The following is a 14,431-nucleotide window of genomic DNA, read 5'->3' as shown; positions in this document are numbered from 1 at the left end:
TTTTTATTCCCTTAAGACTCTAGATACAGGTTGCTGAGCTGAACTCACTTTGGGCTAATGGTGCACTAGCACTGGGCTCCCCTACTATGTGCTGAGATCACTAAGAGCTGAAATCACAAAAGAGCTGAAATTACTGAGCTGGGAGCACTGAGTACTGTGCTAACTAGTGGGGGAGCCTGAAGCTATACTGTGGAACAGAGCAGCTGGCGGAGTGAAGCAGTTTGTGGGGATGGCTGGAGCGGACCACAGGACAGCTGGTGGAGTGGAGCGGCTGGCAGAGCGGAGTAGCTGTGGGGCGTGTGGAGCAGCCCACAGAGCGAGCGGAGCCGAGCAGTTTGCTGGGACAACTGGAGCAGCTCACGAGGCAGCTGGTGGAGCGGAGCAGTTTGTGAGGACGGCCGGAGGAGCAGAGTGGAGCGGCTGGTAAGGCGGAGCAGTTCGGGGAGAAGGCGGAAGCAGAACCCACGGAGAGGCAGGGCAGTTGGCCCTGGACCACGTAAGGTGCCCCTTTCACCCAGGCTGGGGGGAGGGACCTCTACAGATAGACTCTTGAATTCTGGGGTGGCATTGACCAGAGACTTTTGGGTTGTTGGACTTTGGAGTGATTGGACTTAAGACCCTAAGGGGAAAAGGACATTGCCAAATGTACTTGGGGGGGTGGTTATGGTTTGTGTTATAACTCTGTTTGTGGTGTTTCTCCAATGGGATGCCGCATTGATTCCTTCCTTTATTAAAAAGATTTCGCTACACTCAGACTCCGTGCTTGCGAGAGGGGAAGTATTGCCTCCTAGAGGCGCCCAGGAGGGTGTGGTATGTAAGTGTCCCAGGTCACTGGGTGGGGGCTCGAGCCGGTTATGCCTTGTGTTACTGAAACGGAACCCCTGGATACTGAACCTGGCCCTTGTTGCTGCCAACTCAGAGGGGCAGAAGGGTTACACTAGGAACTTTCCAGAACTTCATCATCTTTCCAGGGAATATACTTTCTCAGCATGATGGCCAAGCCATGAGGAAGTTGCAGTGGGTTGTAGCACCAGAGATGAGAGGGAGACTGGCTTTATGAGAAGGAAAGAGGGAGACTGAGTACCAAGTAGACCATGATAAGCTAAGACAGGCAGGGTCAATGGCATGAGGCAGGCAGAAAGCTGTATAAAAGTGCTTAATCAGGAGCCCAAACTGCGAAGTTCGTTGGGGAAGTTTGGATGCTGACCTAGATCCAAGATCCGTGAGTAGAGCTCAAGTATAGGCTTCAACATGACAAATGCTGAGATGCTTTCAAACAACGGATTATGGAATAATTTCTCCTGCCTCCATTCACCTGGCAGATCTGGAGGCAGGAATTCTGCGTATTCCCAGCATTACTACAAACAGCAAGAGAGTCCAGGACATTCTGGGTATCAGTGGCTTGCAATGTCTTTCCCTGCATTGTAGGGAGTTGTTGGGTTAATGAGAAGGGCTGTGGGGTTAGGCACACAACAAGTAACCATAGAGTTTAAGACCTCCTGGGAGTGACTAATCCATGTAAGCCAGGGACACACAAGGTTACACTGCAATAAAAGACCCATGGCTGGCCTGGGTCAGCTGAGTCAGGTTCACAGGGCCTGGATATATATTATATAAAAATGTTATAACACTGCAGTGTAGATATTCGGGGTCAGACTGGAACCCAGGCTCTGAGACCCTGTGAGGTGGGAGAGTCCCACAGCCTGGGCTCTAGCCCAAGCCCAAATATCTAAATGGCAATTTTATAGCCCCACAGCCAGACTTGGGTCAGCTGTGGCTCTGCTGCGGGTCTTTTTTTGCAGTGTAGACATAACCACAAAGGACTAAAAACTAAGCCAGAAAAAGCCACAGACACATCTGAAATGAGGTAGAGTAGGGAGAGGGCAGGGCCCAAAGGCCAGGGTTGTGGACACTGAAAACCCAGGATAAAAGCGGTCACAGTCAGGCCAAACAAGGCATATGACCCATAGTTTTATCTTTCCAAAGCTGCAGGTGAGAGGCCAAACTGTCTCTAGCACAGCAATCTCCACAGACTTAACTTCCTCACAGGACTTGCATCCCTCTTTCACACTCATTGAAGTTTCCCTGCCTTCCTTCCACATTCAGTCTTGGCTACTAAAGAGCAGGAGAGAGCCCACTCTCCCTGCCCCTCCCTGAGTACACCAGGACCCCACACTTCCCTCGAACCCACGTGCCCATTTGTTCTCTTCACAGCAGTCAGTTCTCAAACTTTTCACTGCACGGGATCAGAATGCAGAGGCTGTTCCAGAGAGCAGGACAAACCAAGACAAATCAGGACAAACCACTGCCCTGCCTCTGCAACTCACCTGCCCCACACCACCTCGAGCCATTCCCAGGAATGCTGGCTTCTCATGTTAATGTCAAAGGTTAGATGAAAGACTCTATCAATGGGATATAAATCTCTAAAAACAAACCCCCTAGCTGCCAAAAGCAAGAGTATGAGAGGGTGAGGGAAGAAGGAGCATGTGTCCATGTGAGACAGAGAAGGATGGGAGGGTGTGGGTGAGAGGGAGCTGGGAGAGGGCTAGGATGAGAGAGAACATGGAGAGTTGAAGCCGCATCTATATCGGCATCTTGTCTATCCAAAGTATTTCTGAGATGCCTGTCAACATGGTATCTAAGTGCTGGGAGAGCAAGGCTTAAAGTGGACTGGTACACCCAGACTTTCAGATTCAGCTAAAAAGGTCATACATCTTCCAGGTGGATCCTGACAAAGGACAAGGGAGAGAGTAAAACTGTCATGTCAAAAGCTGCACTTTCCAGTGGCAAACTGGGAGTGTTGCATTGACCAGCCCCAGGTTCAGGTTTTTCTGAGTACACTGCCTACTGTTTTCAGGACATGGCATTCCTAGCAATGGAACTATAGCAAGTAGCCTAGGCATGGGGGGGCAGGTTCTGTTTGTGCACTGCTGACTGGAAATGGATCTCCTGGGTTGTTTTTGATTTGCCTTCTCATTTTGGGGTTCGGTTCTGATGCCCGCTGCCAATCAGCGAGGGTTGCATCAGTCTCAGTTGTGTGATCAGTGTGGGCCCATGCCATGCTAACTTGTACACAGTCTGGTGCCATTACAATTACCCTCCCCTGGAAAATTCAGCCCATTTCACCTGGCAACCCACACTGCAATAGCTTAAATAGTATTTAAACAAGCTGTACCACTTGTTATGAAATTACATTGTTGGCACTTGTGTGAGACCAGCCCAAAGCCCTGGTAGAAGGTGTGGGTGGGTATAAGAGAGAGAGAGTGAGACTGAGGGTGTGCTTGTGTGTGTGTGTGTGGAGGCTGAGGTGTGTGTGTGATTTAAACATATTGGGCGGCATATCTGGGAGAGAAAAGCAAGGGGTGTATGAGGAAGAGCAGTGGTGGGGACACGTTTATATGAGGGATGAGGGTGAATGACAGCAGGGTGTGGAGTGTGTATTTGGGACAGGAAGGAGAGTGATGAGTACTGAGAGGAGGAGAGGGGTGGAAAGGAGAAGCCCATGGTTACAACAATCTCCCACCTTGGTGAGGAGTCCAGAGATGAAGGCTTCTGCTCTGCATCAGCTGCTGGGCAGCAGAATTGGTGTAAAACAGTTTCATTCCTGTAAGAGAAGACAAATGGTGGCAGGTAAGAGTTCATCTCAGTCTTTGGCAAGCTCATGGGACACTGTCCTGTCCAAGTCTATTCCTGGCCATTGCAGCTGTTCAGTGATGGTGGCTCTTTACAGGTGAGGAGAAATTAGATGATAACATGAATCCTTCAGACCAGCAGGTGGGGAATGAAGCATGATAGGAGGGAGTAGTCATCTCCCCTCCCTCCCTCCCATACCTTGCCACTAGCATCATGCTGCATAGAGTGAGGCAAAATGTTTCAAAGGAAAAGTTTTCTTTGTCAAAAAAGGCCTTTTAATTTAAAAAAAAAAGTGTAATGAAATACAGTTGACTTTTTTCTATTTTTTTAAATATTAGTTTTGCTGAATGTGGAGCAAATGCTTTGTTTGGTTGGTTGCTGTTTCAACACTCATTTAATTAGTAAAAAGTCAAGCATTTTGGGAGGGATTTTTTTTCTGAATCCTGCAAAATGGAAACAACACTGAAATCCTCCCTCCCCTAGACATGTTGTTTTCTATTTCGACCAGCTGTAGTGCAGGACTGTCACCTCACTGGCACTTGGAGAGAGCGCCCCTCTAACTTACTTCTGCCTCCTACTCTCCTTCCAAAACATCCTCAGAGCCTGCTTTGGGGAAGCAGCTTCCCTGCATCAGAGCCCAACGTGAGCAGACTGGAGTGGAGGAGGAAAGGAGAGAGGGGAATGGAGGAGAGGAAGAGAATGAAACAAAGAAGATAAAAACAGAGAATAAATCCAAAAAGAAAAACAGCTTGAAAAAAGAGTGAAGTATTCAAAGACAGATTTAAAATATGGAAATGAAGGAAGAATTTGTCTACAGGGAGAATACATGGGTCTTGAGTATCAAAAGCGGCCACTGATTTTGGGTGCTTCTATTTTTTGGGCCCCATCCATAGGCATTTTCAAGGGTCTGGTTCTCTGAAGAGTGGAACACTCACAAAACTCCATCTGAATGCAGTAGGAACTGCACCAACCCAACACCTCTGAAAATCAGACCCCTTTCAGATGACTCAGGATTGACCTCCAAGAAAACAGTGGTATTCAAAATCCATGGCCACATTTAAAATTTTTGCCCAAAGGCACCAAAAAAGTGAACAAAGGACAAATTGAGAGAGAGGCAAGAAAAAGTGAAGAAAAAAAGAAAATGGAAAGAAAGGGTCATAAAACAAGGGAGATAGAGTGATCCAAATATTTAGCTGATGTAAATGGTCCTAGCTCCAAGTCAGTGGAGCTAAATTGATTTACACCAGCCAAGAATCTGTTGACTCTGTGATTTAATGGTGTTTTGCCTGATTCTAGCCCAGCAACAACAATAAAACTGAAAAGATTCTTGGCTTTGGATGAGGAGTGGATCTGAAATGTTCTCCTCAGGCCCTGAGACACCACTCCTCCCTGTGAGAGGAGACAAGTTCACCCTCCTTTTCTCTGTGAAATGTTGACAGTTGCAGCCATGAGGATGGCCAATCCAATCCACAGAGACAGCAACAGTTCTATTTCCTGCTCCCCATTACCCATTACCAGGCCTGCCCAGCTAGTTTTATGTAACAAGCCATTTCAGCTCTGTTGCTTCCTTTTTTACTTCCGATGTTAAGTCTCAAAATTGTGTCAGAAGTGATGGCTGTTTAAAAACAACATACCCAGAAGATAGATGGGGAAAGAGAGAGTTTGCATTACCTCTCTGAACTCTCCCGATATCCTCTGTCCCAGCTCTGTCCCCACATTGTAACATACTCACTGTAAAAGGAGTTAACGTGATATGGTTTTGTGCCACATTAAATTTATCTCCCATTGCTGTAACACCTCCCCCTCCCATTCCATTTCCTCTGTGACTCTTATTTATTGTTGGTCCTTGCAAGGCTGTGTCTAATTTAAGATTTTCAGGTGGCAGGTACCTGTCAGTCTGGCTTATCTGTAAAATACCTGTGCTGTCTTTTGACGGGTGTAGGTGAGCAGTCTCAAGATTATACTGGATTCTAGATTCAAGCAAACTCACATAAATGCCGGAGCTCCTCCATCTTGTCACTCTCACCTTGGCTCCTTCCCTAAATGCCTTCTAGTATTAGAGTGACCATATGTCCCATTTTGGCCGGGATAAATCCCTTTTTAAGCCCTGTTCTGGACGTCCTGGCTTTTTTTGGCAAAACTGGGCATTTGTTCCATTTGCCCTTGCCACCTGATGATAAGTTTTCAAAGTGGGGGACATGGAGGAACATTTGTGGGGGCGTGTGGTGATATTTGGGGTGGGGGACATCTCCACACCCCCATATGGGCAACCCAAGGCCTGTGCCCCATCCCGCACCAGGAGGCTGTGCAGGTGCTGTGCTTGGAGCCCTGTGGGAGCCTGGCTGATGTGTCTCCACTGCACCCCGCCCCTTCAATCAGGGAGCGATAGGGTGTCCTGTGCTCACTCTGCAGCCCAATCAGAGGGCAGCGCTGTCAGGGGCCCTCATACAAACTCTTCTTTGGTCTCTGCCTCACCTTGTGTATTGCCCAGTTTCCATGGAGTCAGCGGGGCCCTGGGCCCTACTGGGCAACCCAGCCGCTAAGTGCCCGATGGGTCTTGCAGCATCCACTTGTGCCAGGGCACCAAGTGCAGCATATCCTCCCCCCGCCCAGCAGCTCCCACCTCTGCCTCATGCCCCCTGCCCCCGAGGGATCCCCGGAGCCCCCACCCTGAGCTACTGAACTCCTCTCCCCATCCTTTGGGACTGATCCCTGGAGCCCTCTCCAGTCCCCACCCACCCCAACCAGCCTCTTTTCCTCCTCAGTTCACCTCCAGTCACCTGCTTCTGCCACATCCCAGCCTCCCCTCACCCTCAGGGCTGCTATCTGGAGTCTCCTCCCTGCCCCTCTGCTATCCCAGCCCCCAAAGGGACACTGCTCGGCTAGCTGGATCATAGTCCAGTAGCTTCACCTTCTGGCTCTGGGCTTAAAAGTACCCATACACTCTCGCACACTCACACCCTCCTTTGCTGCCCAGGTCCCAGCTCATACCCATTCCTCTCCCCCCTGCCCCTATCTCTGCTACCTGGTTCAATTGGGGGTGCAGAGGGACTTTCAGGGGGGCAAGTGATGATGCCAGGTAGCTCTGGCCAGCCCCGTGCATCCGGTTTTCAGTTTCGGGAAATATGGACACTCTATCTAGTGTACTCTCATGTGTGCTGAACCTGCTCCAACATTAGCTGCACCACAATCAAATAATATTAATAATGAAGAGAAGAAAAGGGGAGACAGAAAAGAGAGCTGTAGTGCTAAGGGGAAGAAAGGAAGAAAAGAAGATAATCAAAAAGGCAGCCAAAGAGAATCATATGTATTTATAGGGCTGCTATCGCCATGTTATCTAAGCACCAAGAAAGGAAAGTGTGAGGAGAAGCACAGACTGAAGAGGAGATGAGGCACAGACACGGGAGGAAGATAGAACAGTGGATAATCACTGCAGCTGAGACCTCAGTCTGCTGTGAATACAGCAAGGAGCTAGAAACACCCCAGAAATGAATCTGTGTGCCCGGGGACTAGCAGCCAGAGTTCCCAAAGTCACCACAGATTTCGGGTGCTACATCTTTGTGTGCCCAACATGAGCCATCCAAAATCAACGTCCACTTTTGAACCTTTTGTCCTAGAGCTCTGAACAGCAGATGCCCTTGGGGACAGTCATGCACAGCCTTAGCCCCTCTGCAGTCACAATCTGCTGTTGCCCCTCATACAGCAACAAGCAGCTGTAGCCCATATCCATAGCCAGAAATCTTATCCCAGCAGTGCTTGGGAATCCTGGAGTCCAAGGGCCTCAAGTGGCAGGGAGAGAAGGCAAAGAGGGGATGGGAAGGAGAGATTGGTGTACATTATAAGAAATGCTTTTAATGGGCAGATGTTGGTAAGGGGTTATTTCAGAATTGTGTGTTAGGGTCCCAACCTAAATTTGTGCTTGGGGGCCTATATGAATCTTGATACACCTCTGAACTTCTTAAATACCATGGAGCAGCTGGGGTCCTCAGTCCAATTAAATATTTCCATTAATAAATATTTTTCCCCAACCAGAGCTTATGCCAGGGGGAATGGAATCACTATTGGAAATTGATTGTTATTCTTTTATATCACCCCATCCAGGTGACTGGTGCTTTCTGAACATATGCAAAGAAAAGGTCCCTGCCTGAGGGGCTTTGTGGCGGAGTGTGCATAGCCCTCACTAGACAAAGGAGTTAATGCCCTGCAGGGCAAGCCAGGTAATGGGCCTGTAGGACTTGTGTTACCTGCCATTTGGGGCAAGGAAGATTTGGCTTAGGGCTTAGAGTGTGAGTATTTAAACAGGAAGTGGGGAAGGGTTTCAGTGGCAAAGGCTTTCTTTCCTCTGTTCCCAGCCTGTGGTGGAGCAGATTTGAGAGACAACTAGAACCAGGAAACCCTGAGGAATGAACTGTCTCTTGACTGATTGGAGCCAGCCGGTAAGCCTGCCTACTGCCTTGTTTGGTTTCCTTATTGTAAAGATGGAGAGGAGCCTGTCAGGTTGTGTTAGGGGACTTGCAGCAGTGACCAAAGGCTGAGGGCCACCTGGTCCTTTCCCCCTTAGTGTTGCTAACTTTTGTGACTTTAGTGTGAGTTTTGTGATATTTTGTGTCTGTCTCAAAGTTCCAGCTCCAGAAGTTATGTGAAAATCAAAGCTTCTCCCCTCCACCCCTCTCAAAAAAGAAAAAAGAAAGAGTTTTTGTAGCCCTCATACTTGTGGAGGAAAGCTGGGAAATGAGAACCATACAAGTTTAAAAACCAGAGGGCTAAAATAAAATAATAAAATAATAATAATAATTAATAATAAAAATCCTTACCTCTTCCCATCCCTATCTCCTAGAAACAAAAACCACCACCTCAGGACTCTGAAGCCAATTTCATGACATATGGGCCTAACTCACAATTTTTGAATATTTGGGGTTAGCAATTGTGTTATCTTAAAGGGATGGGTCTGTAGCTTTCTTTTAAATCTGTGGCTTTTTTGTTTTTAATTTCTTCTTATTCTGAAACTTGAAGCTAGCCTTGCACAGGCTTATAATCTAAGACAGAGCACCTGAGTAAAACCAAAGGGGAGTAGGGAAAGGCAGAAGAGAGCCCAGACACTGGGGAAGGGAGATGTGAACTCTGTTCTCTTATCAGTGTGTTCCTACTGTTGAATTGTCCTATTTCAAATGTTTGCTTCTGTTTGTTTTGTTTTTTGTTTTAAATACATGGGCTTCCTGGCCAGCACCTGCGTGAGAGTAGTAAAGGAGCTCAAGCCAGAAGGAAATGAGTTCTGGATGGATTTAAAGGAAGGTGGGTGGTGTATACAGGAGAGAGGCTGCCCCAGGCATAGAGGCTGTGTACTAAAGGTGGTGGGGAGTCAAAGAGACTACCAAGGCATGTGCAGGTAGCAGAGTGACTGACAGGCGTGGGGGGGGGGCAGTAGAAGACAAGGGCAGGCATGCCGGCAAGAGCATATTCTGGAGAACCAGAAACAGGTCAGGGTCTATCAGAACATGAGCAATACTGCTCCCTGCCCAGCCAGGGCACATGCTCTGGGGACTGACACCTATCAGAGGCAAGGATTTGGCAATTTGGGCTCATCTAAGGCTATGTCTATGCTTGGAGCTGGGAGTGTGATTACCAGCTCGCAGAGATGTACCTGTGCCAGCTTGAGCAGTGTATCTGGGGTAGTACTGGTGGAAACTTGGGCTAGTCATCCTGTAGGTGGACCCAGCCAGACCCTCTAGCTACGTAAGTGGGGCTTGAGCTAGTGGGGGTATATCTATGAGAGCTGAAAATGACACCCCTAGCTCCAAGGATAGACGTGGCCTGTGTGAGGGGCAAGCCATTTTCTGCCCAGCCACAATGTACATGTCGCTACAACAAATCAGCATCTCATTTCTCTTTAATGAACTGACTTCAGATGGAATGACTTTGGTATCACTTTTCACAAGAATGAAGCATCCCTCAAGCAGCCCTGGCAGCCTCGCTAATGGAATCTGCAAATGAACTGTCCAGCCATAAGCAAATCCCACCTGATTAGTATAAGCTTCTTTAAATCCCCACAGTCTCTTTTGGCCAGTATGAAACTGTTTAGCCAGCTTGGGAGCTGGCTAGTAAGGCCCTTGCCCCTTTCCAGCTTTCTAGAATCATGGAAGATTGGGCTGGGTTGCAAAAGGCCTTCAGGAGCCTCTAGCCCAATCTTACATCAGAGAGGGTGGCCTTACGCTACACTTCCCAAATTAATTTCTCGTTTTCTAATTTAGTGTTAGTAGAAGGTGCCTGAGATGATAGCCCTGGAAATTGAAAGCCTCTGTACAGCACTCCATAGGCAGTGTCAACACATGGTTTCCCAATGCTGCCCTGACACTGTCTCACCCATAGTGGGGGAGCTGCTATTCTATCCTCTCCATCTCCCACCCTCATCACTGTCCTCTGTGCCCCCCTCACATCACCCTGCACCCCATTCCCCTGCATAAATCTGTCTCCTGCCCCCGCCCAGAGCCTGCTCCACCTCCATCTTTCAGCATCTTTGCTGCTCCTCATAATCCCTGTGTTATGTCCAGCCTTCTGATCCATTAAGTGACAGTCACCTTCCCTGTGGGCAGGGCTTCAATCTTGCTGAAAACAGTAGGCGGTGCAGATTTTGGAAGGGATACAAAACATCACTGTTCAGGGTTGAAAACCTGAGGGCTTAAGGTAAAACCCTCAAAGGGGTCAGATTATCCCACATCTCCCTATTAGGGGAGTTTCTTGCACCTTGATCTGAAACATCTCATGTTAGCCACTGTTGGGGGATGGGATACTAGACTAGATAACCCATAAGAACGGTCATACTGAGTCAGACCAATGGTCCATCTAGCTCAGTATGCTGTCTTCTGACACTGGCCAATGCCAGGTGCTTCAGTAGGAATGGACAGGACATGGCAATTATCAAGTGATCCATCCCCTGTAATCAAGTCCCAGTGAGAGGCTTAGGAACACCTGGAGCATGGGGTTGCATCCCTGACCATCTTGGCTAGTAGCTATTGATGGACCTATACTCCATCAACTTCTCTAATTCTTTTTTGAACCCAGTTATAGTTTTGGCCTTCACAGCATCCCCTGGCAACAAGTTCTGCAGGTTGACTGTGCATTGTGTGAAGAAGTACTTTCTTATGTTTCTTTTAAACCTGCTGCCTATTAATTTCTTTGGTTGTCCCCTGAGTCTTATGTTATGTGAAGGGGTAAATAACACTTTCTCCACATCATTCATGATTTTATAGACCCCTATCATATTCCCCCTTAGTTGTCTCTTTTCCAAGCCAAACAGTCTCAGTCTTTTTAATCCTTCCTCAGATGGAAACTGTTCCATGCTCCTAATCATTTTTTGTTGCCCTTCTCTGAACCTTTTCCATTTCTAATATATCTTTTTTTGAGATGGGGCGACCAGAACTGCACACAGTATTCAAGGTGTGGGAGCACCATGGATTTACATAGAGGCATTATTATATTTACTGTCTTATGATCTAGCCCTTTCCTAACGGTTCCCAACATTCTGTTTAATTTTTTTGGCTGATGCTGCACATTGGGCATTCATTTTCCAAGAATTATCCACAATGACTCCAAGATCTCTTTTTTGAGTGGGACCAGCTAATTTACACATCATCATTTTGTAGGTATAGTTGGGCTTAGGTTTTCCTGTGTGCATTACTTTGCAGTTATCAACATGGAATTTTATTTGCTATTTTGTTTCCCCGTCACCCAGTTTTGTGAGGTCCCTTTTGTGAGGTCTACTTTGGACTTAACTATGTTGAGTAATTTTGAATCATCCGCAAACTTTGCCACCTCACTGTTTACCCCTTTTTCCAGATCATTTATGAATATGTTGAACAGCACTGGTTCTTGCACAGATTCCTGGGGGACCCCACTATTAACCTCCCTGTGAAAACTAATGATTTATTTCTATCCTTTGTTTCCTGTCTTTTAATCAGTTACTGATCCATGAGGGGACCTTCCCTTTTATCCCACGACAGCTTAGTTTGCTTAAGCACCTTTGGTGAGGGACTTTGTTAAAAGCTTTCTGAAAGTCCAAGTACACTATATCCATTGGATCACCCTTGTCCATGCTTGATGACTCCCTCAAAGAATTCTAAGAGATTGGTGAGACGTTTCCCTTTACAAAAGCCATGTTGACTCTTCCCCAACAAATCATGTTCATCTCTGTGTCTCATAATTCTGTTCTTTACTATAATTTCAACCAGTTTGTCTAGTATTGAAGTGAGGCTTACTGGCCTGTAATTGCCAGGATTGCCTCTGGAGCCTTTTTTAAAAATCAGTGTTACATTAACTGTCTTCTTATCATCTGGTACACAGGCTGATTTAAGCAATAGGTTACATACCACAGTTCTTCAATTTCATATTTGAGTTCTTTCAGAACTCTTGGGTGAATACCATCTTGTCCTGATGACATATTACAGTTTAATTTATCAATTTGTTCTAAAATCTCCTCTAATGACACTTCAGTGTGGGACAATTCCTCAGATTTATCACCTAAACAAATGGCTCAGGTGTTGGAATCTCCCTCACATTCTCTGCAGCGAAGACCGATGCAAAGAATCCATTTAGCTTCTCTGCAACAGCCTCACCTTCCTTGAGTGCACTTTTAGCACCTTGATTGTCCACTGATTGTTTAGCAGGCTTTCTGCTTCTGAGATACTTACATTTTTTTGATATTTAGTCTTTGTGTCTTTTGCTAGTTGCTCGTCAAATTCTTTATTGGCCTGCCTAATTATACTTTTATACTTGACTTGCCAGAGTTATGCTCCTTTCTATTTTCCTCAGTAGGATTTGACTTCCATCTTTTAAAGGAGGCCTTTTTGACTCTAACCACCTCTTGTACTCTGTTGTTGGATCTGATACAGTATGGCAATTGCTATAAGGAAGGTGTCAAGGGAAGGAGCATGGTTTGATGGTAAACTCACTTGAGTGGAACTTCTGGCCTAGATGAAGATGTCTTATATGATCCTGGGTACACTGCTTGACCTTTCTCTGCCTCTGTAGAATGAGGATAATACTTCTCTACGTTAAAAGGTGGTTGTGTGGATACCTCCATAAATACCTTGGAGGTGTTTGGTACTATGCAAAGAGTCAATCTACTTAGAGGCAGGAACTCACTGGGAGTTGGAGTGGACGGGAAGGTAGTGGACCATTCTAGGAGGAGCAGGGGAGAGTCCCTCACATGGGACTTTTAAAATTCGGGAAAAAAAGCTTTTTCTTTGTCTGTTGTTCTCTCTTGGCTGAAGAGATGGAGCAGCAGGAATGCTGTAAAAATTTGGACCAGGTATGAAAGATCATCTTCCATACCTAGAATGATTCACTGGCATAGGAAATGTTTAGATAGATATGATCAGGTTTATTTCTTTATTATGGCTTGTGGATTCCTCTGTGCTAAGCTCAGGTATTTTTGTTTTCTTTTGTAACATTAAGCTGGACCCCTGGTAGCCTTTCCTGGTGTTTAACCCTTTTCAGTTGCTCTATAAAATCTAGAAAAAAACTAAGTTCCAGATGTATTTTCTTTCTTTCTTTTGTTTTTAATAAAATTTACCGTTTTTTTAGAACAAAATTGGATTTTTGGAGTCTGAAGAGGTTAGTGCATATGTTTTTCAATTAGCTGGTGACAACAGGTGGGTTCCCCTTTTGATTGTTTTCTCTCTCAGCTTCCCCGAGGGAGAGGTAGAAAGCCAAGGGGTCTCAGGGAAAACTTCCCAAGTGAGTTTTTCCAGGATTTGCAAGATACAGTTTTTCACTTGGGCGGTGGCAGTGTTTACCAAGCCAAGATCAGAGAAAAGCTGTAACCTTGGGAGTGTAATACAAGCCTGGAGTGCCAGTATACATTTTTAAAATCCTTGCAGACCCCCACCTTCTGCACTCGGAGTGCCAGAGTGGGGAACCAGCCTTGACAACGCATTTCTGAACCCTTTCTAAATCTTTGAGTTTTTTTAATACAATCTTAACTTTGTATCTCCAGACTTATGCAATGGGGAGTGTGATAGACCAGGCCAGTTGGATACAGCAGAATAGCAGAAGGCAGATATACTGGTCACTGGATTAACAGTTTTCTGTTCCCTGACTGACCAGAGAAGGGGCTGCTCCAGGCTAATGAGAACACCTGACTCTAATTAACCTGCAAACAGGGCCGGCTCCAAGCACCATCTTAGCAAGCCAGTGCTTGGGGTGGCCACTCTGGACAGGGGCGGCACGGCAGGCAATTCGGCGGAGGGTCCCTCGCTCCAGTTCGGAGCGAAGGACCTCCCGCTGAATTGCCGCAGATTGCAATCGTGGCTTTTTTTTTTTTTTTTTTTTTTTTTTTTTGGCTGCTTGGGGCGGCAAAGCCCCTGGAGTCGGCCCTGCCTGCAAGAGTCAGGTGAGGCCATTAAGCTAATGTGACCACCTGACTCTAATTAAGGCCCCACTGATACTATAAAAAGGGCTCACTGCAGTCAGGCAGAGGAGAGCCAGGGAGCCAGAGGAGGTGCGGCTGAAGGACTAGTTACTGAAGACACCCTCAAACCATCGGTAAGGGAGCCCTGGGGTAAGGGTGAAGAAGGGAGAAGCAGGAGAGCTGTGGGGAAATGGCCCAGGGAAATGTAGCAACTCTGGCAGTGAAAGGTTGGCTGCCAACGGCTGCTACCATTAGGGTCCCTGGGCTGGAACCCGGAGTAGAGGGCGGGCCCGGGTTCCCCCCAACCCACCACTACAGGAACATCTCCTGGGAGGGGAAGTCAGGCCCCTGTCAGGACAGGAGGCTGAACAGAGACTGTGGGAGTTCTCTCAC

General features: G+C 46.9%; 1 protein-coding gene across 1 annotated transcript in view; it reads right to left on the bottom strand.

The window, feature by feature from the left end:
• IQSEC3 (IQ motif and Sec7 domain ArfGEF 3) overlaps positions 1–14,431 on the bottom strand; it is a 128,057-nt gene that overhangs the window by 58,369 nt on the left and 55,257 nt on the right. Inside the window, 1 exon segment of the mRNA XM_032764080.1 lies at positions 3,524–3,604. Within this exon segment, the coding sequence (XP_032619971.1) occupies positions 3,524–3,604 (81 nt within the window).

This window comes from Chelonoidis abingdonii, chromosome 1 (assembly GCF_003597395.2).
Source record: "Chelonoidis abingdonii isolate Lonesome George chromosome 1, CheloAbing_2.0, whole genome shotgun sequence".
Classification (NCBI taxonomy): domain Eukaryota; kingdom Metazoa; phylum Chordata; order Testudines; family Testudinidae; genus Chelonoidis; species Chelonoidis abingdonii.
Note: the sequence above shows the minus strand (reverse complement) of the source record. Positions and strands in the feature narration are given on the sequence as shown.